The following is a 26248-nucleotide window of genomic DNA, read 5'->3' on the forward strand; positions in this document are numbered from 1 at the left end:
TTTAGCGTCGATCATGATCAAGATCTGGTATGGATAACACAAGCGTACTTACATACACTGGGTAAGTACAGCGGACTGTTCTCATTTTATGGGCCTGATTTGCTTTTTTTCCCCCTTCCATTTCGATCTAGCTGCGTGCCGGAAGCGCTAAAGAACGCTGAATCGCCCCCCATGTCGCCGATCAGCCTTTTAGATCGTTGATCCCTGGACTTTTCTAGAGCGCGCTTGGCTCGGGGCCAACTCGTGCGCTTGTCAAAGTTGACAGGTGTCATGAGAGAGATTTTGCCTATATTTTCTTTTTCCCCCTCTTCTCTTTCTCTATTGAGACATTTGAAGCATCCTAAGACAGGCGTTTGTTTTCCTTTTGATATTATTTTTATTTATTTCTCTAGGACGTGCGTTTGCAAGATAACAAGACTAGGTATATGTTCCAGACCTCGACAATGTCCGAGTTCAGAACGGGCTATTTTGACCTGCAGCTATACAGAACTATCGAGCAAACATTTTCCACGGGACGTCGGGACATTCTCCCCCGCGGTATCTGCAAACAGTAGCTCGGCAGTCGCCCGTTTTCTCTATCTCTTGGAAGATGAGATACACCAAGTTTGAGGATCTTACTACTTCCTCTTCCAGACATGACGAAAAAAAAGAAAAGAAAGAAGCCCTTCAAATTGGCTGAAACACTACCTACCGGAGCACTTTGTTCTCGTCATGGCTATCTGGTCATGTCCGTGTGACGTTACCTTGTGAAACCTCTTTTTAAAACGCCGGGGACATTTTCTGTCTTTCATATATGGGGGTAACTGGGGGAAATCTGGACAAGCGGAACTTTGCATATCATTTTCCCCTTAGAAAAAAATAGAATAATAGAATAGAGATACGAGATGGTAAAATAAGAGAAATAAAAAGTGAGAAATAAGGAATAAGAAAAGAAAAAAGAAAAGAAAAGACACCAGGTCCAGGGTACTTTTGGCCTATGTACTTTGTATGTCTTCGCTCTACCCAAATGGATCTAAACACACAGCCAGCATATATAGAATAATAATAAAACATAGATAGAGAAAAAAGCAGGGGGCAAAAATATCGCATCATGTCGATATTATGAAAAAAAAAGGAAGGCAATCAATCACACCGATTGTTACCAAAACATGGCTTAAATCTAGCCCTATTTCCCAGAGACATCCTTCATTCTCTACTTTTCTATTTCTTCTTTTCATAAACACTTATAGGCATTCACAGTGCCCTTTTCCTTTGAATCTCCCCTACTCTGCTGAACAGCGAACGGGTTATTGTTCTTTGCTATATCAATGGATCACACATACGACCACATGCCCGGACTAGACCAAGTCCGACGCAACTCGACCATTTCTATGGCTCGGTCAATGCGTGTGGCCAAACAGGAGCGCATAACTCTCGTAGAGCGAGAGGAAAAGCCACGGAAACAGAGGAAGCGAGCCCTAGTGGCAGTAAGTGTTCTCTCCATCTTGATCACCCGGCCACTTCTAACCCTCCTCCACTAGTGCAATCGATGCCGAAAGAGAAAGATCAAGTGCAACGGTGACCTCAACAATGGGCTTGCCTGCTCCAGCTGCCGTAGTGTTGGAGCTACCGAATGCCAGTACATACGAGTGAGTCTTGAGTCTACAATATCTACAGCGAAAGAGTCACACTGACCTAGTTTTCTTTTGATAGGTCAACTCTTTGGCCCCCGAAGACGCTGCTAGAGAAGCAGCTAGATTTTATGGAACCAAGGGTTCGGGAAGGTCAATCCTCATGGGCTCCCCTCAAATGCGGGTTCCATACCAGCGAGAAGAATACGAGCTGGATATCCCCTCCAACTTCTCCCGGCAACACGTCGGCATGGACCACGTTTATGACAATCAGTCAGCCCACTACCATGGCCAGACATCGCACGGGTACATGATGCCTAGCGTTTCGGGAGCAATGCTCGACTATGGCACCGCGGCATGGAGCAACCGCGCCTGGGATCTCAATGGTAGACCCAACGGCGAGTTCTTCGAAGAACAAAGCAACCATGCTGCATATGGCTTCGTCCTCTCAGGCCAAGGCATATCCCCCGACATGCCCCAATCAACAGGGGCAATGACAGTGTCCTACACGGATGCCGTAGACCGCACCCTCCCAACACCCCCAACCTGCCGAAGCCAACCCCAGCTGCAGCCAAACATCAACCTGTCAACCCTGCCAGACGGCCTCTCAGGTATGACCCTAGCCTCAGACGTAAAGAGCTGGAACTCGCGGTACGCACCCTCCCCAGACGGCCGCACAGTACCAATGCACACCATCCCAGGAAACGGTCTCTACAACGTTAGCCCCCCAACACGCATTAAGTCAAGCGACTCAGACGCGGGAACACCCGACCTCTTCGGATACGTCCCCATGTCCACTGCGGACGGTCACTCCCCTATTCCTTTAGCCCCATGCTCCATGGCCCCCTCCGCTGCAAACCCCCCCTTACCCGGCCCTGGAAACGATAGAGGGAACTCTCGTGGGCGAGTACAACACGTCCGATCCACGTATGGGACGCACTTTCTCCCGTGATAGCGACTTAGGACGTCGTCTTGTCGTGATGGATTCCAATTGCAGCCCCGATGTGTATGGGTATGTGGGCGGTGATCGCAGGAAGTCGAGGGTTGCCGAGACGGAGGTGTGCTGCTCGGGGCCGACGCTTGTTAATGGTTTGCCATACAACCGCGTTCGACATGTGGACTCGACGGTTGGTCTGCCCTGTGATTTTTTAGCTGAAGACTTGTCTGATTATGGGCGATCGGTTGATAGTCTCCATCGTTCTCCTGTTCCACCGCTGGGACATCAGGGAGCATATTGAGTTGAGTTCAATATGTCATTGGTGTCATTGTATCGCTGTTATACTTGCCCATCGAATTCTTGGGCTTTGATTGTTGATTCTTTGGTCTTCGCTGTTTCCTATTCTCTTTCCTGGTCAGTCTCTTTGTCGTTTCTTTCTTTCCCACAAGATACACAAAAGAGATACCCATATCAAGGCCGTTTACATCTGCCTTTTTTCCGCCAACACTTAATGTCTTTCTCGCGTCTGTTTATGTTTATGTTTCTGTCCTATTCTGGTTTATTGCTCGTTCTGTCCTCTTTTTTTTATTTTGCCTGTGTTCATCCAAAAGAAAAAAAAACATCCAATGGGGGATTATGATGAGATGTCCATCCTGTCACACCCATCAAGATTACTCCCTAATACCACAGAGTGGCTTTATGCAGTGTTTATATCTGTGGTTCAGTTTCCGTTGCAAAAATATGCTTTTGTTTTCATGCCATGTGTGTTTAGTCTTTCGTGAAATGACTTTCTATTGTTACTATGAGGAACTCTCCACTGCCCGTGATATGTGTTTCAACCAGACGAATGACTTGGGAGAGCTTGTTAATTCTAGTCTTCTGTCTTCTAGCAATCCTTCCAAGCGTGTTCCTAATTTGCCTTCTATGGTCTATTCGAAAGTAATGTCTTTTACAACTTACTCAAGTATTTTTATCTCAACCTAGCACCTAATACAATCAGATCCCCTGATAATGCAATACTTATAATTAACCCCATCCCCATGTATCCCCCATCCTCAATAGTCACAAGCACGGGCTAGGGCTATCCATATACCCATGTGCCCTCCGGGATCCTTCTTAACCAGAAAGTAGCACATAAATCTGTACATCGACGGACTCCTGACTTCCGCCCTTGGCTAGGATGCAGTGATACAATGATCCAACCCACAATGGCGTATACAACCCTGACATGGGCGTGTCTGGGTCCTTGACTCGGAAATCCTACGGTAGCAGATGCGTATCTACATATCGCGTCAGACGACTAGTATCCCGGACGGAACAAGTCCACGTGGAATTAATATGTGGTATTTCCATATGGGAAATGAAAATCTAAATGGGAATATTTCAGGAAAGGGAATTCGTTCTAGGTTGTGTAATCTGTCCCATCGTACAAGCGATCTAACCCGAGGGATATACTTACACAGCCTCCCGCCGGCTGGTTTGCGTTGCTTCGAGGCCTTGTCATTGCTAGATGTAATGGTTTGGTTTAGGAAGTTGTTCCTGCATTGTATGTATGGCTTTTTAACTCTTTTTTTGAGTCGGATAGAGTGACTAGTTCTCTTCTAACTAGTAACTAGGTACGTCTTTTTCTTACTAAATATATCTGGATGGGATAAATAACTAGCTAGTTAGTTAGTGCCATGACTATAACCACAATTAATCACAAGTGTTGGATTGTCCAGGCAATGATCAGCTGCAATTTAGCTGTTATAGTGTGAGACTTCGCTCTGAATTAGGGCTTTAGCGCCTCGGACAATAACTTTCAAGTTGACCATGTAACCTAACTAATGCTTTGGCGGAGTATTTTCCGAGATTTTATCTCCGAAATAACGAAATTTGATTAGAATGCTTCCTGGGAAATTTGGTTCTTGGGGGATCAGATTGGGCTTTTGGCCAAGGGGCTGCCATGATCCTTTCACTCTTTTTGGGCTTTACGTATTGATATAGTATTGGCATTCATTGATGTAGGCAAGAAGAGGGTTAACTGTTATTATATCAACCGTCCGTTGTGTCAAGTATGTACTCCGCATTTGAAGCATATAACGTGGAGGCATGGCTTTATATAGACCAAGCTTCGACTACACCGCAGAGGTTCTTCACTTTACAGTCTCCAGATCCAACTACACTAGATCTAGACATCATGGCCCCGTACAAGAGTACAAGTCCAGTCTACAAGACCGCCAGACCGAGTGAAGAGAAACAAGTAAAATGTAATTTCATCCCGGGCAAACAGCCGAAGCCCGGATTCTCATAACCCTGGCCGTCTTCACGAAGACTGATGATCCCCTCCCCAAAAAAACATACAAACAGAGAACCACAACAATGACGCCCTGTTTTAGATTTCCATGGGGATCGTCAGGTCTTTTTTTTTCTCGGGAATCACCAGCTCCAACAAGCACAGGAAGAAAAAAGAGTATCCACGATCTTCACCATTCAACGGGCATCATTTTGGGTTTTAGTCTGATGTTCGCTGAAAAGGAAGATAAACCACTCCCCCCACACACGACCGACCGCACCTGGGCCCAGACAAGCCATAACCAGGTGGGAAACTCCAGAGCCAAAGCCGTCACCGCCATAATCTTTCCCATCGCGCCATGCCGCATCATCGGTCCATGTTGAATCGCGCGAATAGTTACAGATGAGGCGTTTAATCCTTGCTCTTCTTGGGGCCCTTGACCTTGGCGATACCGCGGAACTTCTTGGAACGGTTCTTCCGTTGCTTGCCTGTAGGAGGAGGTTAGCAAAAATGCACATGTCATCATAGTTTGCGATTGATAATCGCAGAGACGAAGAGAAAGACATACGCTGCTGGCGGGAAGCCTTCTCGATCTTGCTGGCGGCACCGATACGGACGAGACGGTAGTGGGGCTCGAACTTCTTAAGGGCCTCGGAGGAGTCGTAGACCAGAGCGAAGCCGGTGCTCTTGCCACCACCGTACTGTGTGCGGAAACCGAAGACGGAGACCTGGTCCTTGTTGGACTTGTACAGATCGGCCAGCTTCTCACGGAGCTCGTCCTTGGAGACGTTGGGGCGGTTGGGGTGGAGGACGTCCCTAGATATTCGTGAAAAGATGTCAGATCGGGGTTTTCTGGCTTTTGGGTTTTCGATGCTTGATTCTGTGTGTGTTGCGGCGGTCCGATTGTATTTCTCTTTCTCTTTCTTTTGTGCTGGGTGGTTGTCGAATTTCCATATTGCGCGCCTGCGATGCATTTCCCACACACAGATCCAATACGAGGGGGAAAATCAGGGGGGTTCTTACACGACCATCTGCTTGCGGGCAAGCAGAGGGTTGCGGATGAACTTGCGAGTCCGCAGAGTGACGGGAGAGTCGGCCATTTTGGTGTGTGCGTTGGATGGAGGAAGTGTCGACGGGGTCACTGGGGATGTCGAACTTTCAATTTTCGTGTGGTGTGGGCTCGGCTAGGGTAGACGCTAGCCTATTTGAGCTACGTGCCTCAGGCTTAGATGACTAAGTAAGTTTATGCCTGAGGCAGAAAGTATCGATCAGCCCTTGCTTATCTCATTCCTGACTCATCCACTCTCCTCCCCGGGCTCCAATAATATCGATCTCCTGTGGTATCAAATTCATTCATTAGTTTTCATCCAACCGTCATGACCGACTCTATTGATAAATTAGCGGCGCAATACTTCCAGCTGGTTGAGCTCCAGCAACTGGACCTCCCACCAGGCCCTGTGCTGATTCAGCCAGCTGTGCAAGCAGCTCTATACGAGCGCATGTTCAACGAAAATGCAGTCTTCCCCGTCCCACCGGACAGATACCGAAGCCGAGTGCTGAAACAGCTTATATCACGCATCGAGGAATCAATTATCAACCCCGAGGAGGATGTATGCCTGTCCACCTGTTTGTATCCTGCTATTTTACATTTTGAACTTCCTATCTTTTCCTTTTCTATCCCATATACATCCACCTCACACCAATACAAAACCAAAACCCACTTTTATATTCCTTGATTCCACCTATCTAACCTCTGATCTCCCCCAAATACAGGAGATCAACGATGATCTCATGGAAAGCTGGAGCACACTAGTCTCACAGCCGAAACCCTCAGCCCTGCAGCAAGCGCAGCAGCTGTCGTTAGTCAAGTACACAGCGCCAACATCCAGCGCGGGAAATTGTCCCAAGCGTACCGTCACGACCTCTGAATCGCGCGGCGTGATTCTGTACGCTGGAACCACAGGTAATCGGACATGGGAGGCTGCTCTGCACCTCGGTTCGTTCCTGGCGTCTGAGGCGGGCGAGGCTCTTGTGCGCGGTAAACGCGTTATCGAACTGGGTGCTGGCACGGGCTTCTTGTCGTTTCTTTGTGCACACCATCTTGGTGTGCGCTCTATTGTTGCTACTGATCGTGAGCCCGCACTTATTGATAATATTCGTGCTTGTGTCAGGCATAATTTGCATGGGCGGGAATCCATTCCTATTTATCCTGCTGTTTGGGAGTGGGGAACTCCGCTGGAGAAGGTGGGGAATCTTGCTGGATTGGGCTCTGATGAGGGTGAGGAAGGGACAGGGCTGAAGTTCGATGTTGCTCTCGGTGCTGATCTAGTGAGTGTCTTTATGAGCTGTTCACTTAGGTTTTTTGCTTACATACCTAGGTTTATGATACCGACCTTGTTCCCTCACTCCTGTCTACTGTGGAGGATCTTTTTGAGAACTATCACATTGAAGAATTTATCACTGCGGTTAGCCTGCGCAATGAAAATACTTTCCGCACGTTTCTAAATGCCTGTGGTGAGTCTTGAAGTTCATACATGGACGTTGATGGTCATGCCTTACGCAGCTAAACATCAACAGAAACCAACTCACTCGCTTTTGAGGCCCTCCCATTCGAATCGACACCAGCAGAAGACCAGACGGGTTTCTTCCATTCGACCAGCATCCCGCTCCGGACATATCGGATTTCGCGGTCGAAATAAGCAACTTGAACTGCGTTTACATCACGAGGCCATGAGTATGAATAGGGAATGTGATATCATGTAAATGATTCAAAAGTTAGTTATTGCATGAAACTTGTTGCCACAGTATATAACCAGCTCCAAGGGAACTCCATGGAAAACTGTTCAAGTTGATTATCTTGACAAATAAAACTCCAACTGTCTCGAGGCACTCAACGAAGTGTATCTATCAGTCCCTTATCAAAATCCTTCAAAAATAAATATAAAAGACATCGAAAAAGACCACTCTAAGCTACAGGATCCTGTTGCAAAATACACATTGTGAAAAGGACCAAAGAGTGTACATCATATAATATAGATAATTCTAGGAAATCAAAGATGAAAGCATGGGTATCATCGCAGCTCGCGCCATTCCAACCAGGAATCCAAGAAATGCAACAACCAAATGAGGATGCAAAAGTAAACAAAAGAAAAGTGAATGCAAGATTAAAACGAGTGTAAACGCTAAAGAACAATGAATGTGCAGATATTTAGACCGCGAGGAATCTAGCTATTCTCTTCAGCTAGACTCTCTCGCAGCAGGTTCTCGTCTATGCTTTCTGCATGAATAGAGATTGGAGCAGCAGGTGGAGGGCGCAAGCCCATTATCGGACCCTTCTGGTTCACACCTGGGAATCTGAAGCGGTGAGCTAGCGGGTCACGAGGTTTGGGCTCGAACGCAGAAGGCAACGATGTTACAGATGTGTTCGATGAGTCTGTCGGATCTTGCGAGTCACTCTCAGATGAGACCGGTGCCATGCCCCAGCGGCCTAGGACCCAGCCTCCCACGCGGCGACCGAACTTAACTTTGTCGGGCCCATGAAGTGCGGTTGAGCCGGTGCTGGTGCTGTCGGTGGATACAACGGATGCCGTGTCGGACTTCGTGTTGTTTCCCGCAGCCATGGAAGCAAGCAATGACTGGGATGTATACTCTGAGCTCTTTGCACGATCGGCTGTGACGGCCGGAGTTGAGATTACCGGGGGTGTTAACACTAGTTCGACACTGGGTGACAAAATGCGCCGAGGGATCCGCATGCCGGGATGCCAGTCTCCCATTCGCTTGTGGCGACTTGTGGGTGTATGAATGTCCATCCCAGCAACGGAGATGGAGAGCAAGCTGTCATGGGAAGAAGATCTGCGCAAGGAAGATGGCTGTACATGCATAGTAAAAAGTTCATCAGTGGTCGTCAGTGGCTCGCCCATAGGCGAGAAGTATGACATTGGTGGAGATGGTTCGGATTCCTCAGGGATAGCCGGCTCTCTTATGAAATTATCCCCCGTGTTAAAGAAGTCTTGGCGACTGTAGAAATCATTATCAAATGCAGATAGATCGTCGGGTGCATCGTGATTATCGAAGCTACCGACTGGGCGATAATCAAGACTCTTCAGGTTCCGTGTCTGCATCAAAGGGGAAGAGAATACGGTGCTATCAGGGCTGGTAGACTGTGAGAAATCAGGGCCACGTTCAACACGATCAAATATCGATGACGTCCGGAACGTGGACCGAGGAGAGCTTGCCAGCGAATCCCCAGCACGCGAGTTTGAGGACCAGCGGCGGGAGGATGAATAGGGTGGGATGGAGACAGAAGTTTGCGATATAATGGTTGACATAGAGGACCCAGATGACTGGGAGCGATGAATGGCTCTTCGAGGCGAGTTGGCCCGCGTTGCAGAATGCAGTACTACCGGGCTTCCCATAGCGGCGCGGCGTTTCTTCACGCGACGGTTGAGCGTGCCTTTTTCCTTCTTCGTAGTTGGGGCTGGGGTTGGTGTGTGGAAATGATGATGGATGTGCAATTCCTGAGAGACGCGTCGTTCTTCCTTCGCTCGTAGCTCCTCGCTCAGCGTGATGGGAGGCCTTGGCTGTGCATTGTCACCATCGACGCCGGCCAGGGGCTGATGAGAGATAACCTGTTCCCGTAGATTCTGCACTTCTTCATTCGAGCTTTGAAGCATGTCGCGTAGCTCCATAATCCCAACCTGCAGATTGGCGTTGTCTTGCAATATGTCCTTGACGAAACGAGAGACAACGTTTGTACCACCCGCGTTGCGGTTGAGTTCGGAGGCGGCGGCGGCAGCCTTGAGACGTCCCGCTGCATTGTCTAGCTCGCGCTCCACATCCCTCTTACGTTCCATGCGCTGGACGAGCTCAGTATGTCGATCCCTCTCCTCGCGTGCCTCTCTCTCGATGCGGTCAACTTGATCGTGAAGGTCTCGCAGCGTAATCTCTGCTTTTCTCCACCGTTGGACGGCCGATTTCTCGTCTTCCTGCACCGACATAAGACTTTCTTGGAGCTTAGACTGCTCCGTCTCCATGAGAGCTAGTTGCGCCTCAAGCTCTGCGGCCCGCGTTGCAGCCACTGTCAATCTTCGCAAGTCTGACTCGGTTTTCTCCAAAGTAACCGTTAGGGACTTCACATGGTTGTCAGACTCGGTGATCGCTTGATTCAAACTGTCAAGTTGCTCTAATAAACTGCGATTCTCTTCGATGATGCGCGCATTTTCTGCTTGAACTTGTTGCTTTTCACGTTCTAGATCCTCAATGCTGCCGACCAAACGATGACGATCCTCTTCCGCTTCAGCCATATAGCTTTCATGACGGTGGAGCAAGGCCTGTAGGGCAAAAGTCAGTGATGATGGCTCCAAACATTCTGCCTTGACAGTATAATCATGAAAGGTGGCCATGACGGACGCCAACACAGTAAGAGAGAATGGGAGATTGTGATCCAAGGGTGGCCATTTGATTCCAAATCATGTGGGGTGTGCACAAGGTATGCAGAATGTGCAGTCCGAGTAGTTGAAATGAAGAAGTAAAGGAAAACAGAAGAAATGAGATACAGAGTGTTCCGCGAGGAATGAGGATAAGCTGATGTATCGAATCGAACATGCATGGTTCAGCCAGCCTCCAAACAGCTTGGCATGTTGTCATACCCACATGATTTGGGCAACTAATTCGAAAAAGAGACGTACCTGACCTAGCCTAGCAGCAGTCGCCAGGTCTTTCTCTAACCCCTCAAGAGCTACATTGTTATGCTCGAGCAAAGCACAATCATTGTGGCCGCAGCAGCAGCGTAGGGTGGTGGAAGCGCGTGAATGGGTAGGAATGCTGAGATCCTCATAGTTATGTGGATCCATGTCAAGAATGTGGCCCCTTTGGGGAGCTGAGTGTGTGGAGAGGACTGATCATCAGAAGATTTTGTAGGTTCGAGGTATCACAGACTACTCCGTATTATCGAGTCCCTTTAATTCGAGGAGGCGAAGATCGATGGATACCCAAATTTAGCCGGGATGAGATAAGCCCCCCGGGCCCCAGGGTTCGCGAGGTCGCGAGGCCTTACCGCTTTTATATTGCCGGACCTCACCGCCTCTAAGTATAGAATGAACTTGACGTCACAAAGAATTGTATACAATGCTACCAGTACCCAGTACCTAGGTAGGTCATTGAACTTTCCAAATTAATCCCAAGAGGACTCATCATTCTGGCTAAGAGATACGTAGAAGTTAATTCGACAAAAGGAAAGTGGAAAAAAAATAGAGAGTCGTGAAAATAGAAGTAAATCAACATGAACATGAAGCCAAAACTGATATATGAGATCGGTAGGCCCATCCACACAAAGGAACATCAGTGAAGAAAAAAAAAGAAGGAAAGGACAACAAGATGCTAACCCAGCGCCAGTCAAAGCAAAATGTCATCCCGAACATTAATGAACGCCCCAGCGCCGCCGTCTTCACTGATCTCATTAACCAGCACTTCAGTCTGCTGGTATAACCTTTCCAGCGCTGCTGCAGATGATTTGCCCAATGAGACTATACAGTGCTGTGTTAGCATTTTTGCTTGCAAGTAGGAAGCAGAGACAACGCAGCAGAATAAATAGGTGAAGCAACATACCAAGAATAGCCGAGTTCAACTCCTCAGCCACAGCAACCCGCCCCTCAGAATCGAGGTAATGGCCATGAACAGATCTCTTCGGATCAGGATACGCCACTAGCGAGAAAATATCATCCAGCAGCTTCTTATCGCCGCCGTTCTCGTCGGTGGGGTAATCAGCACGCAGCTGCTGGCCATACTGTACTGCCTCTGTGAGGAGCTGATTGAACTGCGCCACGGCCTCTGGTTCTTCGGTATCCATGCCGTCCGCGGCCCAGGCGTCGCCATCCCCGTCGTCGAGCTCCATCTCCTGATCGAAGACAGCATGCTCGTGCGAGTTGGAGGATGTCGAGCGGCGGCGCTTCGCGGCGGTTCCCACGGAGAGTTCGTTGGACCGCCGCATCATTTCAAGGAATTTGCGGCAGCGCAATTTGAAGTAGATTTCTGGATGGTCTTCTAGGACGTTGGAGTAGTAAGCTTTGGTGTGCTTGAGGGCCTTGTCGATGTCGCCGTCTAGGATTGCGGAGCGGATTTCTATGGGCTGTCAGTGGGGACTTGGCGATGGGAGGAATGTGGAGGTGTAGACTAACTGTTCCGGTTGATGGCTTCGCGGTCTTCCTCGACCTCGTATTTCTTCAGTGGCTCGTTGCGACCGTTCTGCAGGGCCCGTGTTTCGGTGGCCACCTCTTCTGCGAATGCACGAGCTGTGTCTACGTAGCCGTCATGGGCGAGGAACTGTGCTACTAACTCTTGCAAAAGTGTCGACTCGTCTAACGGTGGTTGTAGACCAGCCGTGGATGTTTCGTTGATCTCTGACAGAACGTTGAATCTCTCTTGCTGGTGGGAATTAGCTTGACAACTTCCGAGTATGGAATGGAAAAAGCACAAACCTTGACCATGCCATCAATATCAAAAACGAAAGGCTCCTGTCCAAAGTTCGTTTTGAGATGTACTGGCGGTAGTTTCTTCATTCCGACAGACGGGAAAAGATTCGTATTGCGCAGATCGTGAAACGCATTTCCTGTCAAAATTAGCCTAAGATATCCACATTACATTCCACACAAAAACCTACCCAAGAAAACGCCATTCTTAGTGAAGAACGCAGATCCTGTAGAGAAATTCACACCACATCCGACTGTATCGCCAGCACCAAACGTCGGTCCATACGCTCGACCTTGTGCTTGACTCTCGCCAAAGAACGACTTTCCATCATCGCCATGATAAGCCCAAGATTCTGTCTCCCATCCGGGAAGCCTCTCAACGGACGCTTTGAGGCTAGAAAAGCCAATGCCGATCATGCTAGAAAAAAAAGGGTCAGCATCTACCCAAATATCCACCGAGCAGCTCATCCACATACCCTTCCTTCGGCTTTGACTCAATCTTAACTTCAAAGTAGTAGATCCCGCACTGCGGCGGCATAGGGTGATCTGCGCGCAAGGCAGCGGCCTCATGATCATGCTTGTGCATGGGACCAGTGTAGCGAACATCGAAGTTTTCGTTAGACAGTTCCAGGCCGGAAAACTTGTCTACGGAGCTCCACTGGCTAGGCAAGGGCATGAGGGGATCGGCTGGTGCCGACGGTTCCTTCTCTATGATATCATATGTCATGCCGCGGTGGGACGGGGCGATGCGGGGCAGGTGGACATTGCTGGAGGATGCGGAAAGGGGAGGATTGGAGGTTGTGGATGAGGAGGGTTCTCGCTGTTGGGCAGCGAGCTTAGCGCGGTGGGCTGTTTCGAGACGGGCGATGTAGCGGGAGTTGCGGAGGTAGGATGGAATGAGGAAGGCCGGGCTGTCGGTGAGACCTAGGCCGTGCGGAAACTCGGCCGAGCGTAGAAAGCCGGCATACTTGCGGGACCAGGGAGGAAGTGAGTCTGTTGAACCTGTGTTTCTCCAGGCGGAGTTCATGTGCATGTCTGCGGCATCCACGCCGAACGGAGCCCGGTGGACTCGGCTGTCGGACGGGGGGTAGGGGATTGGATGGGAGTCGTTGAGTAGATGTGAGAAGGAAGTAGAGGTTGGTGAAGAAAATGTGTTGCCAGATACTACTGAAGCGTAGGAGGAGCGGCGTGGGATGGAGGAGATGTTGGGGTACGAGGTCGGAGCTCGAGCTCCACCGGATGGGGAGAATGGAGCATCGGCCATGATGTTCACGGGTCGCCCCCCAACTGATGCCACGAAACCAAGGCCACTATTTCTGTGTTCCTGCTTCGCTTCTGGCTTTTGGCTCCACAGTTCTTTCGTTTAGACACTTGCGCTACTCAGTGGAGGGGTTCTGTAAGTGCGTGGTACTAAGCATTAGCCATTGTAGTGGTGCGTGTGAAGACAGACCTTCTAGTGCGTGGTAGTTGAAGCTACTGCGCAAAGTGCGTGGGGATCATATGTGCATTTGGTGCGAAAGTGCGTGGAAGGTCTGGAATATGTAAAAGATGCGTGGAAACAAGACCGGCAAAAGTGCCGACGTTGCGTAGCAGATCTTACCACGTTGCGACCTCACTATAATTATATTCAAAGAGAAATACAGCCGTCAAATCCGGAATTTCAGACCCTAGTCACAGTGATATAAGTCATAGTGAAATAGCTAGATCTTGAGAAACCACGAATAGTCTCAGTCATGCACAGAGTGCGGGGAGAAGGACAGTGTCAAGGAAAAGAGGGGAGACGAGCATAATGTCACGAGCTGATGTGGACTTAGGCATGCCCGTGTACTGTGCTACCGATATACATAGCTTCTTCGCATGTGGTAAACACATCGATCGTTGTAGATATGTTCATTCACCGGTATTAATAACCTATCTGTTATTTAGTTAACTAGTTAACTAGTTAACATTATCAATGAGAAGCTGAAATCTGTTAAAGTACTACAAGTGTTAGATTGAATACTAAGAAGTAAAAGATGGAAGTGTTCCCCTTCAGGTATACCATCGTCAAATGATAATGTATTTCTCTCCACACAACCCTGTATATACGTATCTATCTATAGCCTGGGTTCGTCAGTACCTCCTCCCTATCCTCCTCAATCCGAAATCGCGGGAATAACTCTACCGCCGCACCCCGGGCAATCTCCTCTTCCTTCTCCTCTTCTCTTGCGAAGAATCCCTCCATCATCCCTACATACTTGTTAATGGTTTCAACTGGAGCATAAGGGAAGTCACTGCCATATAGTACATGACCTGGCTTTGCAAACCCGGTCTTGCCCAACAGCAACTCCAAATTCCCCTCGTTCCCGGAAAGCGCAAGATCAAGATAAAAACCCCTAGCCTGCTCCATGAATATCTCTGGGGTGATCTCGGTCAGACCCGCATCGTACAATAGATTTGCCGCCCGAGTAGCAAGAACAGGCAGTGTTCCGCCTCCGTGGGACAGAATGATCTTGACATCGGGGTTCTTCGAAATAGCTCCAGAGGTAATCAGGTCGACCGCGGTTCGGCATGTCTCGTGAGGATAATCAATAATCGGCTGTGGCAGCTTTGCAATGCCCATCTGAGGCTGGTCCTGAGCGTCCGAAGTGATGTTTGTCGGATGGATAAAAACTACTGCCTTTCGGCGGTTCAATTCCTCCCAGAGTGGCGCAAAAGCAGCATGACCGAGATATCCAGTTCCACTATACCGAGTGTACAGAGTGATGCCATCAGCCTGGAGTGTGTCCAGAGCATAAGCAACTTCCTCAATGGCCGATGGGATAGTTTCAGGTGTCAGATGCGGCAGGCTAGCAAAGAAACCGAACCGAGTGGGGTTTTCCCGGTGAAGTTGGCAACCATAGAGGTTTATTTGCCGGGCGAGGGCCGCTGAGTCTATAGGGGAATCGGATAGGATAGAGGTGCCCGGTGCGGTCAGGGAGAGAATGGCCGCGCGGGTGGAATGGGAGGTCATCAAGGAGAGGGTCGATTCTGGGGTCCATTTGGGGAGGTGCCAGCCGGAGGGGTCACCAGAAGTTGAGTTGAAGGCTATAGTCTTGTTAATTATGTTTATTATGTTTCTGGGAAGGTAAGATACCGTTGACATAGGCCGGGGGGATGAAGTGGTGGTGCACGTCGATGCGGTTCATGGTGATGAGGTGACAAGTAAATGGTTTTACTATATGATTTGTGTAAATGAAGGAAAGGAGTAACTCTCAGATATATATTGCTCATAATGTCGTATAGGTATGAACCAACGATTCATCCGGGCAACCGAGGAAGAGCAAGACGGATCATATTCAGGACAGGGCAAGAGATTGTAGCGTAGGTCCTAAAACCGATCTGGTCATACTTGCCTAGTACGGTACTCCATCCTCTAATGCAGCTCCATTTTTTTGATGCATGTCTAGTCTATATATTAAACACATCGGACCAATCTGTTGGATTATTTGGGCAAGGGGCTTGCGGATTAGATTCACGCGAGGGTGCTTGATATTCTAGTAGATTTCTTGAGTGGGTTTTGTTAGTTGATGATATAGTCTGACTACTCAAGACCTTTACAACTGTCCTACCGTATTATACGGCGGAGCTGGTATGCATTTTGTGTATATAATATCGAAATGCTTCATCGTAGATGTGTATAAATGCTGTGGCCTATCCCACACGAAGCCATAATGACTGATAGAGAACAGAACATAATAACAGAGACGTCAAACAATTTCCGTGGTATAAATCAAGCAAAGCTCTGCAACTCGGCGTCATACTTGCTAGCCTCCGTGATAGTGTCCTTCCACAATCTCTCGCTAAAGGTCTGTCCGACCTTCTCCTGAAGGATGGGTGCGCCTCTAGAGTAATCATTAGCATGCTCGAGTATTCACTTCAGGGGGAAGCACTCACGGATCCACCTTGTTACTCTGCAAAAACTTTCCATGGGTCTCCTGCCCGGCAACAACAGCCGCATAGATAACCGTCCTTGCCCCGTCATCGACCGTTCTCGCAATCAGCCTCCTCAACACGGCCATAACAGGCTTCAACCAGAGCGGCAGACCACGGTCGAAGTTGGTAGCTACCATGCCAGGACATAGATCGTTGATGATAAGCTCCGAAGACGGCACGATGTTCGCTAGTCGCTGCACGAACGCATGCACGGCTAATTTACTATCCGCGTACCGATTTAGCCCGCTGTATATCTGTCTGTCATCGTAGTGTTCGATCACAGTCTTGGAATCTGTTAGAGGCTTTTTCGCCAGTGTGTTGAAGTTTTGGATACTCGACCCGACGAACGTGAGACGTGATGGTTCGCCACAGCTCACTGCCGTCGCACGAAGAAGAGGAAGGAGTTCTAATGTAACTAGGAAATGAGTGTAGCAGTTGACCTGCATAACACGTTCATGACCACTCTTGCTAGCTTCGTAGCTGATCAGATTGACACCACCGTTGCAGATAAGAATATGTAGTTCAGGGACCTCGGCGCGGATCTTTTTTGCAAACTCCACGCCGGATTGAAAATCGTCAAGGTCGAGATGGAAGAATTCAATCGTGGCGGTAGGGTTGGCTTTTTTCACTTCCGGATGGGCGCGTAGTGAGGCGACAGCTTCCTGACCTTTGCTGGTTGATCGGACGCTTATAATAACGCGTGATGCTTTGAGGAGGAGGAGCTGGCGAGCGACTTCGTAGCCAATTCCAGTGTTACCGCCAGTGATGATGGCGGTTTTACCGGCCGCACTGGCGGAGGTGGGGGTAGGGGGGATTGATGGTTGGCCCATGATGAAGATGTTTTGCGATACTTCTATAGAAAATATGGATTTTGGCTATATATAATCTAGAGACACACAAAGAAAACGCCAAATCTCATGTAAGACTGACAACTCATTCGCATGTAGTCAGCTAAGGCTGGCCGATAACATTTGTCATCACAAATACATCACTAACTTCTCGGCCCCAATTTGGTTAGGCAAAACCCCAATCCAGACAGCCGAGAGGAATATGATGAATCAATAATCTCAGAGACAGGCTTAATATTGGGCATGGAAATATCCCGAATAACCATCCTCCTAGTCCGAGAAAACATGAAGAGGCGCTTGACTTGTGACTCCGATCTTGACGTCATCGGGTCGGTCTTTGGCAGTGTAGAAAATGTCAAAGGAGGCTGACAGTGGTGATTTCCTTGGGGCTGAGGTCCTTAGCGAGAATGTGGACCATCTATAAAAAGTACTCAAAGCAAAAGAGTGGCCAGCTTACGTCTCCACAATGAAAAGTGTGATTGATAATGAAGCTAGTGATAGTATAAGGGCCAGGCTCACTAGTTATCATCGCCAATGATACAGACAGCGCCCCACATCCTGTATGACTAAATGCAGCGGTCTATGAGACCTTGCTGGGTTGTGGTAGACAGTTTGTTTTAGAGAACCTGGCTTCAAAATACCCTTGGATGATGTCTGCTGTTCTTCATTTCGGATGTACCGAATCCGGTGCATTCGAAAGTGACTTTCGTGTCCAAGTTACGATGATCTGCTGCCACTCGGGAAGAGAGGGCCTCTAGACATCCAAATTGCGGAAACCAGGGTCTTTGAAGACCAACAAGGCACTATTGACGGAACCCAATTCAGGACCCATTCTAGAGAATTGGATGTATAGATACCCGGCCCCAACTCGTTGTCCAAGTGCCTACTGTGAATGACCGGAGTGAAAAAGGCCATCATCGCAGCTAAAGCGGCCCAAGTAGACACTCGATACAAGAATGAGCCGCTACCAAGTTTGCTAACATAGTCTTTGATCTTCATGGATAGGCGGTTCTTGTTCTTATCCCAGGGGTTTTGACTGCTCTCGTTGGTGCATGTGTCCATGCAGAGACAGCCACGGCTAGACTCTTTTGCAGCTGTGTCATATTTCTTACGATATCGCTAAGACTTTGACGGCGAGCTCAGCTCTTGTATAGAGGTAGCCGTGTATTCAGTTTAGAAAGGCTATAACCAAAAAATTAGCTAGGAAGTTATATCTGCAACGTTCTTCACTTGCCAGTCTCTGCTCCTTCGATTACGGGACCATTTTCCACAAAGGATTACTTTCCATCCTTCATGAAAAAAAAACAGCAATCTTTCTTATGGTTTTTGTCCAGGACTTGGCCGAGGATTTGACCCCTCGGCTATATTCTAGTTCATCGTATAACGATGCTGGAAGTTTTTCCTCTTCGAACAGATGCTCCAAGATCCATTGTACACCTCGCACCTCATCTTGGAGAGCAATTGTTGGGTCGTTAATTGCATCGACCAGCTCATCAAGGCCTGCGAGCCAAAAATGCTACTTAGTATACGGAGGTGCGCTAAACCTAAAACTGCGGCCTGGCCCAGACTCAGCGGGAAACAACCAATCAGAGCGCTCAGCGAGTATCAGTGAGTCCACGGGTGGATCAGTCTTGTTCAGTAAGCAGATCTATGATGATCAGAACAGGTCTATGGAGTACTCGGTGAGCACAAGGGAAGATGTAGCATAGGAAAGGCGGTACTCCGTAGATACAACATAGGTAGATCTAAGGGAGTAGTATATAGCTCTATACTATCATGTATAAACAGACCACATGAGCAAAATTAACTGCGTTGTGCCCACAGAGCAAAGATCTTCGAGCAGAAGATGTAAACATAGCTGATGTCAGCAGAAGAAAAAAGAAGAAGAAGAAAAGGGCTATAATACAGAACACACCGAGGGAAATAACCAGGTCCCCGGCTACAACCCGTGCACATGGAAAAAAAGAGCCCTTCGTACAGAAAGGCCATTAGCCATAAAAACAGTTCCCTCCAACGCCAAACCCAAACCCGACATAAAACCCTAAGTAAAGAAGAAGAAAGAAAGACACAGAAGATGCGCGAAACTTATAAGTACAGCACGAAAACCACATCCGAACTCGTCACGGTCGTATTCAAGCTGTCATAGCAATGGCTGGCGAGGAGGGCTCGACTAGATGAGAAGTAGGGGTGACATCGCCATCCCCAGAGTTGCTCTTCTCACTAGGCACAGCACTGCTGCCATTGGCCGTGTCGGTGCCGGGGGCATGAAGCGTGGTCTTTGTGTCGCTGTCGCCACTTTCCAGCGCTGCAACCTTGCCATTAACCGCGTCACCGGACTTGGGCATACCCGGTGTGCGCCAGGATGGAAGTTGCCACAAAATGCCGGTGAAGCTGCGGAGCTGTAGGGGCTTGCGCTCCCATTTGCGACACGCGGCTCCGGTGCGATCTAGCGCGCGCAGACCGGCGTTGATGGCTCCCGTATTGGCTTTTGGTCCCAGACGCTGTGCAGCTGGAATCTTTGTGGCTTCGCCTTCGTCACTAAGATCGATGATATGTTAGTTCGACTATTTTCTTTTCTGGGATTATGCTCATTCGAAAATGTGTCGGGTTGGCTTACAGTCTGGGTTTCTTCTTGGGGCCAGGGCGTCCCCGTGACTTTGCGGTAGGGTCGGTTTGGTCTTTTGTTCTTTTGTTTCCTGGCTTAGGACCCGGAACTCCCTTCCGACGTTGTGCATCGCCTGCAGTCGCCCCTGTGGCGGGCGTAGAATTGGCGTCGGCGTCGGAGCCATTATCGGCAGAAGATGGGCGGACAGTAGGGAGCTCGGCGGAGGAGGCTGGTGAAGAGTTGTCGTTGGATTTAATGTTGGGAGTATTATTTTGGCTCTTGCTGGGACTGGCGAACTGCTGGAGGGCATCCCCAGATAGCTTGAGAACCACCATCAAGGAGTTGGGTGAATTCTTGGCTCCGCGTGAGCGACCATTTGGAGTAGCGGCGGGCATGATGGATGGGTGTTGGAAACGGGATTTGCGCGGTACCGGATATGGAAGGGGAATAATTGACGGAAGGCAATTCACCGTGACGTGGTATGTGTCTCTACCGCCCGTTATAGATGAAGAAGTATGTGTAGTCGCATAGTCTGTGAGAAAGAGGGATGGGAGGGGGAAGGGGGAAGGGGAAAGGGAAGAAGGACAAGGAAGGGGCGAAGTAAAAAGGGATCGTGGGCCCTCTTCATCGTTTAAGAAAAAAAAACTCATTCAGGCCATGAAGCACAGGGGATGGTGTTGAAGGTGTGGACTTCGGGCCTGGTACTGTCATTACAACTTGCGTCCAGCCACTTCGGGACCAACGGGGAGGGCGTGATACGAGGGGGTGACAGTACCGTACGATACCGATATACAGCTTCGTTTCTTTTGGTCGTCTTTTGGTCTCTTCTTACATTTGTATTTGTATTGGATTTGTCTATGATATCTGCGTCTTCTCTCCGTCCGGCTATTGCCCTCTCGTACAGGGCTAGAAACTCGACATTCCATATCTCCATACACAAACCCAACCCTAATCCGTTGATCTCATTTCACACCCGCTGCATCCCGGAGAAAAAATAACTCACTGACCGCATGATGTCTCGAGAGATGCGTCTTTTTCGTCGTTCACTCAGATAACTCACATCTATTGGAGATCCAGTCCAGAGGGACCCATTCTCAACAGATCTGGTGAGGGTATCACGAGAGTCTTCTCAAGCCACCACGGCTCTACGGCTCTACGTGCCAGGGAAACGTGAACTTCGCTAATTAGTCCACGGAACCAAAAGAATGGCCAAATTACGCGACACCGCCAAGAGATCGTCCAGATAAATGACAAAAATTCAGAATCGGGTCGGATTACAATGGGAATACAATAGCTTATATGTAATATACATCTAACCTCTTTCAACCATCAATCGCGCTTACTGTCACCCTCGGCCTTGTGTCGTTCAACCACTTGTGCCACGGCACGTTGCACCTCAGGACTGGACCGCACCCCGCCGAGGATCAGCCCTTCCTTCATACCCCGCCGGAGCCTCGACACATTTTCACGATCACCACGGAAAGGTGCGAGGCCCATCTGCAGCGCTCGCGTCGCCTCCATATCCGTGCCGCGCGTCAACTGGATCAACTCTCCGATCCGCTGCACAGTCTGCGGTGATATCTTATCGCCGTTGCCATTCCCGGCCATTTTGGCGGTGGGTGGTGCGGCCTGCGAGATGAAAATGTGTAGCATGATGGAGGCGCGGCGTGCTAGCGTCAGGATCTGGAAGGGGAGGAGGTAGAACGATTGTCTAGGGAGCCATGCTTGTAGTGCGACGGGAAGGTATGAGGTAGGCATGAACACAGCCTTGGGGTGCGTAATCAAGCCGAGTTCGAGGGTCAGCATTGCGGCGAACGTGTAGAAGCGCCACTAACAACAGTCAGCGAATGGAATTGAACATCTGCTGGTAATATGGTATACTCACGTAACGGCCCCAATTCGCCCACCACAGCCAGTTCAGCACAAGCGTTGTGATAAACCCGACGACATATTGCGGGATGATCGACTTGACCAGCGAGGTCATCAAGAAGTCGCGCATGGTCTTCTGCTCCCCCCATCCAAGCATGTCTGTTCCAAACCGGTCATACGCGAATCGCTTCACCGGGTCCACCAATGTTTCCTGCGCCCGTCGAAGGTACAGGAAGTAAGCATCGGACCCGCTGTCCAGCCCGACTTTATCGGGGTGATACTGAGCAGCGAGCCGGCGAAATCGGGTCTTGATTGCGCGTTCATCGGCAAATGGCGATACCCCGAGGGCTTGATAGTAATCACCTGCAAGCTGCACCTGGTAGAATGTCTCGTAGAGCGTGTAGAGGAGGTAGCTGGTGATCACGAAGATGAAGATACGGCGACGATGACGTTCGAACTGCGGAGTTTGCGGGAGTGGCTTGGGTTCACCGGCGCGTATGGTGATGCCATAGTAGACACTCTGTAGGAACGATGTAGCATACTGTCATTCATATTAGCTCCTATTCCACGTGTTGTATAGCTCCGCATCGCGCTCCACTCACATTGGGGAGAACAGCCCACCCGAAGAAAGGCAGAAGTGACGACATCACGAGGGAATCAATTTCACCTAAATAACCTCACCTGCACCATATCAAACAAAAACAAGAAAAATATTGATAGAATAGATACTAAGCGCCACTTGGCGATTGTAACCAACCCCAAAATAGTCCGGGGGCCATTTGATGTGCCGTCACCGCCCAGTCCCACCGCCTTCCCATCTCGTCATACCAAAAGCCAAATGAAAAAAAAAAGTTCTCGACGCCAAAAAAAAAAAAAAGAAGCACTCTAATCCCTCCACATTGACACGACAAGCTCCGTGGAGCGCCCAAATTGCCTCCACGATGGCAATTGACGAAATGGAAATCGACAACATGCCGCTGCGCACAGCGGACGCAGAGCGCAAGCGCAAATCCAAAAACAAGGACGCATCTGCATCCACATCACCATCCAAAAAGCGAAAGCAAACCCCATCCTCAAAAGCCGCCGCTCCACAACATGTCCAAGACTCCGATCCCGAGTCCCCCTTCACTCTCACAACAGCAACCCTCTACCTGCCCCTGTCGCCCATCTCCATCTCGCCAACGCACGCGCTGGCCTCGCTGCTGGCCGAGCATCTCTCGCCACTGCTCCTAACCTACTTCCCACCGCTGAAGGGCATCGTCCTGGCGTACTCCCATGCCTCGATTTCCAGCAATCCGCCGGCCAATACAAGCTCTTTCTCGGATCCGAACCCGGAGCCGCTCACCCTCGCCAAATCCGCGGACGAGTACGGTGTCTTGTACGTCTACCTGACCGCTACGTTCCTAATGTTCCGGCCAAAGCGCGGCCAGACTCTCGATGGATGGGTGAATGTGCAGTCGGAGGGATTCCTCGGCGCTGTCGTGTTCAACTTGTTCTCTGTCGGCGTTGAGCGCAAGCGTCTGCCTTCGAACTGGAAGTGGGTGCCGCCTGGCGAGGAGGCCGAGACGCCGGCTTTGACCGATGACGACTCGGCCTCTGATGGGGATATGGCCGACTTCGACGCCGAGAAGGAATGTTTCAAGCCTGCTTCGCTTTCGGCTGAGGAGATCGCGATCGAGGGCGAGGAGGATGCGTCTGCTCACACCGGTTACTTCCAGTCTGTTTCTGGACACCGCGTGACTGGCTCTGTGCGCTTCCGTGTTGTTGATGTGGATGTCATTCCTGGTTCGGAGCGCGATCGCGGGTTCCTTAGTATTGAGGGGACTATGCTTTCTGTTGAGGAGGAGGAGAGACTCTCTGAGTCTGAGCGCCAGGGACAGTCCTTGCCTCCGTCGTTCTTCCCATCGCCGAAGAAGCTCTCTGGGTCTATTCCCGTGATGGACGTCCCGGCGGCGTCGGCAGTGCAAGAGCTGTCGACTGTGGATGTGCATCTGGAGCCTAGCCCTAAGAAGGAAAAGAAAGAAAAGAAGGAGAAGAAAGTGAAGGAGAAGAAGGAAAAGAAGGAGAAGAAGTCCACTTCCAAGTCGAAGAAGAGCAAGGACGAATAAATTCGCTCTGTGTACATGTCTCCATGAGCACCGATATCATACATCAATGTTGACTACATCCTGGATGGGCGTTCCGGTTTGCTTGTTCTTATTTTCCGATTTGTTTCGAATGTGTATATGCCAATTGACCAAAGAAAACACTTGATTCCAAACTATTTCCCGACATATCCATTAAGATCCAAACTTCAAATCCCATCATATCCTAGCTAAACCTTAAGACTCAAAACATCCGTACCACCAGCAATATCTCCCTTGCTCGGCATCTTCCCGACTCTCATCAGCTCTGCAGACTTAACCATAACCGGATCAACTCCCATAGTGGCAACCGCCACAACGGTCTCTCCAGCCGTATAGAACGCAACGAATTTCGCCTCCCCCTTCTCCTGCAAAATAACATCGTCATACCCGTTAATGGGATTTCCACAGTACCGCAACTGCGCCCCAAGCGCGGACCAAAACACCGGAATAAACACCTTATGTTTCAGGGACGACAGCGGACCACGCAGCGCATGCACGATTGCTCGTGCAGCAGCACGGCCCGCGTTCTGCGCGACGTCCCAGTGCTCGATGCGGACTGGCGAGCCGGCAGGGTCAGCGCCGGGGCCGTGGTAGGGGTATGTTGCTATATCGCCGACGGCGAAGACGGAGTCTTGCAAGCCCGGCACGACGAAGTGGGGGGTTGTTTTGACGGAGCCGTCTTTCTCAAGGGTTATGGATTTGTTGTCGTGAAGGAAGTCTGTCGCTGGGCGGACGCCCACGCCTTGAATGACAAGGTCGGCTGGGAGGCTTGTTCCGTTCTTTAGATGGACAGTACCGACGGTGTGCGGATCTGAGGAGGAGGCTGTAGCATGGCTCACGTTCGCTGAGAGGTGGAATTTGATGCCGGCTTTTTCTAGGTTTGATTGGAAGATGCGGCCGACTTGTGCGCCCATTACACGCTCCATTGGCGAGGTTTCCATGCCTACTATTGTCACATTGTGGGATTTTGAGAGCGCGTTGCCGACTTCCATGCCGATGAAGGAGCTGCCGATTACCACGATGTTTCTTCTCTCTTCGCCGGCTGCTGCGAGGATTGATCGGACATCTTGGATGGTGCGAAGGGTGAAGACGTTCTTGAGCTCGCCTTTGAAGCCTTGTAGCGGGAGTCTGCGTGGGGTGCCGCCTGATGCTAGGACTAGTTTGGTGTAGGGGATGTTCTGGCCGGATTTGGTGGAGATGGATTTCTGTTCGAAGTCCACGGCAGTCACTTCATCTGTGATAGTTTCTATGGCGGCTTCAGCATACCACTCTCGTGGTCGCCATTGGATTTTGGCTGCGTCCGTAATTAGGGCTTTGGATAGCTTGGTTCGATCTATGATCAGATCGGGCTCTTTGGAGATGATTGTGATCGCCCCGGGGTATTTTAGCTCGCGGAGAGCTTGGATAAGGCCAAGAGTTCCACTTCCTCTGTTTGTTGTTAGTATGGGTATCCAATTATTCGAACGAGAGGAAATGTAGAAACATGTGCATAGTGATGAAGGAAAAAAGGGTGACTTACCCTCCAATCACAACAACCTTCTCCTTTGGCTGTGACACAGTGCATTTCACAACTGGATTGCGCTGTCCTGCTTTGACATCTTCTTCTTTGGCAAGGATGTAGACGCCGCCTGCTCTTTCGAAGACCTCGAATTTGTTCAGCGCGTTGGGAGCTGGAGCATCTTCAACATCGCCAGTTGCGACATTGTAGCAGGCTGTAGATATAGTAGTTAGTATTTTGTTCTTTTCTTTCCCCTAACCAAAAGAAACTCAAACAAGCATCTCACCTCCATGCCAGGGACATGTAATCCTCCCTTCTGCAGTGACAACGCCATTCTTCAGTGGTGCTCCGTAATGCGTGCACCGTGGACTAAGGGCATAGACTTTATCGTTCAGCTTCACGAGGAGAACCTTCCCATCCTCAATGCCTTCGATTTCAACCTCGACCTTGTCTAGAGAGTTGAGGGATGCGAAGGAGGAGATGTCCTTTAGTTTGTATTCCTGGGGCATTGTGGATAGATTGCGTTTGGATTGAATTGGCTTGAATTGGGACGACTTGGTAGATATTGAAGGGATAGAAGAGGAAGAAGAAGCAGCAGCAGAAGAGGTCCAGGATAAGCTGGATATGCGGGGTGAGGAAATATGGCGTAATGACGAGAGTAGAAAGTTACACCGCCGGGATAGTTGCATAGATGGCCACGTACTTAGACGGTACATGGTTAGGGGCAGGGAAAAAGGGAAGATGAAAGAAGAACTTGCTTTCCTAGGCCAGTTCCTTGGTTAGTTCAATTGATTGACTGCAAGGCTTCGAAGATGTGGGATATGTACAATACCTCTAGAGCTTGAAGTATACAACTACCATGACATCACCTTATCCATGAATCCAACCAATCACTGGCAGGGTTTTGTCATGATCTGCAAGGACCTTCAGAATAATATCTTGTATTGGAGCCGAAATAAAATAATGTCCAGGAAAAAAAAAAAGAAAGAATGTGCAAGTTCCTAGACGCCATCGCTCTGCGCCCGTAAATATACAGACGTGTAAAATGAAAGTACATCCA

At 49.5% G+C, this 26248-nt stretch overlaps 11 protein-coding genes across 11 annotated transcripts; 3 read left to right on the forward strand and 8 right to left on the reverse strand.

The window, feature by feature from the left end:
* Window positions 1–1307: 1307 nt before the first annotated feature.
* Window positions 1308–2848, forward strand: N7518_000634 (uncharacterized protein; the record flags this gene model as incomplete). Its single annotated transcript, XM_057181562.1, has 4 exons — window positions 1308–1466; window positions 1521–1628; window positions 1693–2537; window positions 2566–2848. The coding sequence occupies 4 exons, from the start codon at window positions 1308–1310 to the stop codon at window positions 2846–2848; spliced, it is 1395 nt and encodes a 464-aa protein (XP_057046912.1).
* Window positions 2849–5233: 2385 nt separating this feature from the next.
* On the reverse strand, window positions 5234–5922 carry N7518_000635 (40S ribosomal protein eS24; the record flags this gene model as incomplete). The annotated part of the gene is made up of 3 exons (XM_057181563.1): window positions 5234–5310; window positions 5391–5638; window positions 5846–5922. The coding sequence occupies 3 exons, from the start codon at window positions 5920–5922 to the stop codon at window positions 5234–5236; spliced, it is 402 nt and encodes a 133-aa protein (XP_057046913.1).
* Window positions 5923–6198: 276 nt separating this feature from the next.
* Window positions 6199–7521, forward strand: N7518_000636 (protein-lysine N-methyltransferase; the record flags this gene model as incomplete). Its single annotated transcript, XM_057181564.1, has 4 exons — window positions 6199–6432; window positions 6596–7150; window positions 7201–7336; window positions 7400–7521. The coding sequence occupies 4 exons, from the start codon at window positions 6199–6201 to the stop codon at window positions 7519–7521; spliced, it is 1047 nt and encodes a 348-aa protein (XP_057046914.1).
* A 525-nt stretch (window positions 7522–8046) lies between these two features.
* Window positions 8047–10674, reverse strand: N7518_000637 (uncharacterized protein; the record flags this gene model as incomplete). Its single annotated transcript, XM_057181565.1, has 2 exons — window positions 8047–10194; window positions 10510–10674. The coding sequence occupies 2 exons, from the start codon at window positions 10672–10674 to the stop codon at window positions 8047–8049; spliced, it is 2313 nt and encodes a 770-aa protein (XP_057046915.1).
* A 541-nt stretch (window positions 10675–11215) lies between these two features.
* On the reverse strand, window positions 11216–13552 carry N7518_000638 (uncharacterized protein; the record flags this gene model as incomplete). Its single annotated transcript, XM_057181566.1, has 6 exons — window positions 11216–11346; window positions 11429–11941; window positions 11998–12244; window positions 12298–12428; window positions 12480–12706; window positions 12765–13552. 6 exons carry the CDS (start codon window positions 13550–13552, stop codon window positions 11216–11218), a joined length of 2037 nt encoding a protein of 678 aa, XP_057046916.1.
* Window positions 13553–14380: 828 nt separating this feature from the next.
* N7518_000639 (amidohydrolase family protein) lies at window positions 14381–15455 on the reverse strand (the record flags this gene model as incomplete). The annotated part of the gene is made up of 2 exons (XM_057181567.1): window positions 14381–15354; window positions 15404–15455. 2 exons carry the CDS (start codon window positions 15453–15455, stop codon window positions 14381–14383), a joined length of 1026 nt encoding a protein of 341 aa, XP_057046917.1.
* A 584-nt stretch (window positions 15456–16039) lies between these two features.
* On the reverse strand, window positions 16040–17072 carry N7518_000640 (uncharacterized protein; the record flags this gene model as incomplete). Its single annotated transcript, XM_057181568.1, has 2 exons — window positions 16040–16151; window positions 16204–17072. The coding sequence occupies 2 exons, from the start codon at window positions 17070–17072 to the stop codon at window positions 16040–16042; spliced, it is 981 nt and encodes a 326-aa protein (XP_057046918.1).
* Window positions 17073–19222: 2150 nt separating this feature from the next.
* On the reverse strand, window positions 19223–20090 carry N7518_000641 (uncharacterized protein; the record flags this gene model as incomplete). Its single annotated transcript, XM_057181569.1, has 2 exons — window positions 19223–19628; window positions 19708–20090. The coding sequence occupies 2 exons, from the start codon at window positions 20088–20090 to the stop codon at window positions 19223–19225; spliced, it is 789 nt and encodes a 262-aa protein (XP_057046919.1).
* Window positions 20091–21024: 934 nt separating this feature from the next.
* Window positions 21025–22211, reverse strand: N7518_000642 (J domain-containing protein; the record flags this gene model as incomplete). Its single annotated transcript, XM_057181570.1, has 3 exons — window positions 21025–21525; window positions 21581–22105; window positions 22167–22211. The coding sequence occupies 3 exons, from the start codon at window positions 22209–22211 to the stop codon at window positions 21025–21027; spliced, it is 1071 nt and encodes a 356-aa protein (XP_057046920.1).
* A 294-nt stretch (window positions 22212–22505) lies between these two features.
* N7518_000643 (DNA-directed RNA polymerase I subunit RPA43) lies at window positions 22506–23672 on the forward strand (the record flags this gene model as incomplete). The annotated part of the gene is made up of 1 exon (XM_057181571.1): window positions 22506–23672. One exon carries the CDS (start codon window positions 22506–22508, stop codon window positions 23670–23672), a length of 1167 nt encoding a protein of 388 aa, XP_057046921.1.
* Window positions 23673–23878: 206 nt separating this feature from the next.
* On the reverse strand, window positions 23879–25697 carry nfr1 (putative AIF-like mitochondrial oxidoreductase (Nfrl); the record flags this gene model as incomplete). The annotated part of the gene is made up of 3 exons (XM_057181572.1): window positions 23879–25118; window positions 25210–25402; window positions 25475–25697. 3 exons carry the CDS (start codon window positions 25695–25697, stop codon window positions 23879–23881), a joined length of 1656 nt encoding a protein of 551 aa, XP_057046922.1.
* Window positions 25698–26248: the final 551 nt, after the last annotated feature.

The sequence above is a fragment of the Penicillium psychrosexuale genome, assembly GCF_028828465.1.
Source record: "Penicillium psychrosexuale strain IBT 29551 chromosome Unknown utg000001l, whole genome shotgun sequence".
NCBI lineage: Eukaryota > Fungi > Ascomycota > Eurotiomycetes > Eurotiales > Aspergillaceae > Penicillium > Penicillium psychrosexuale.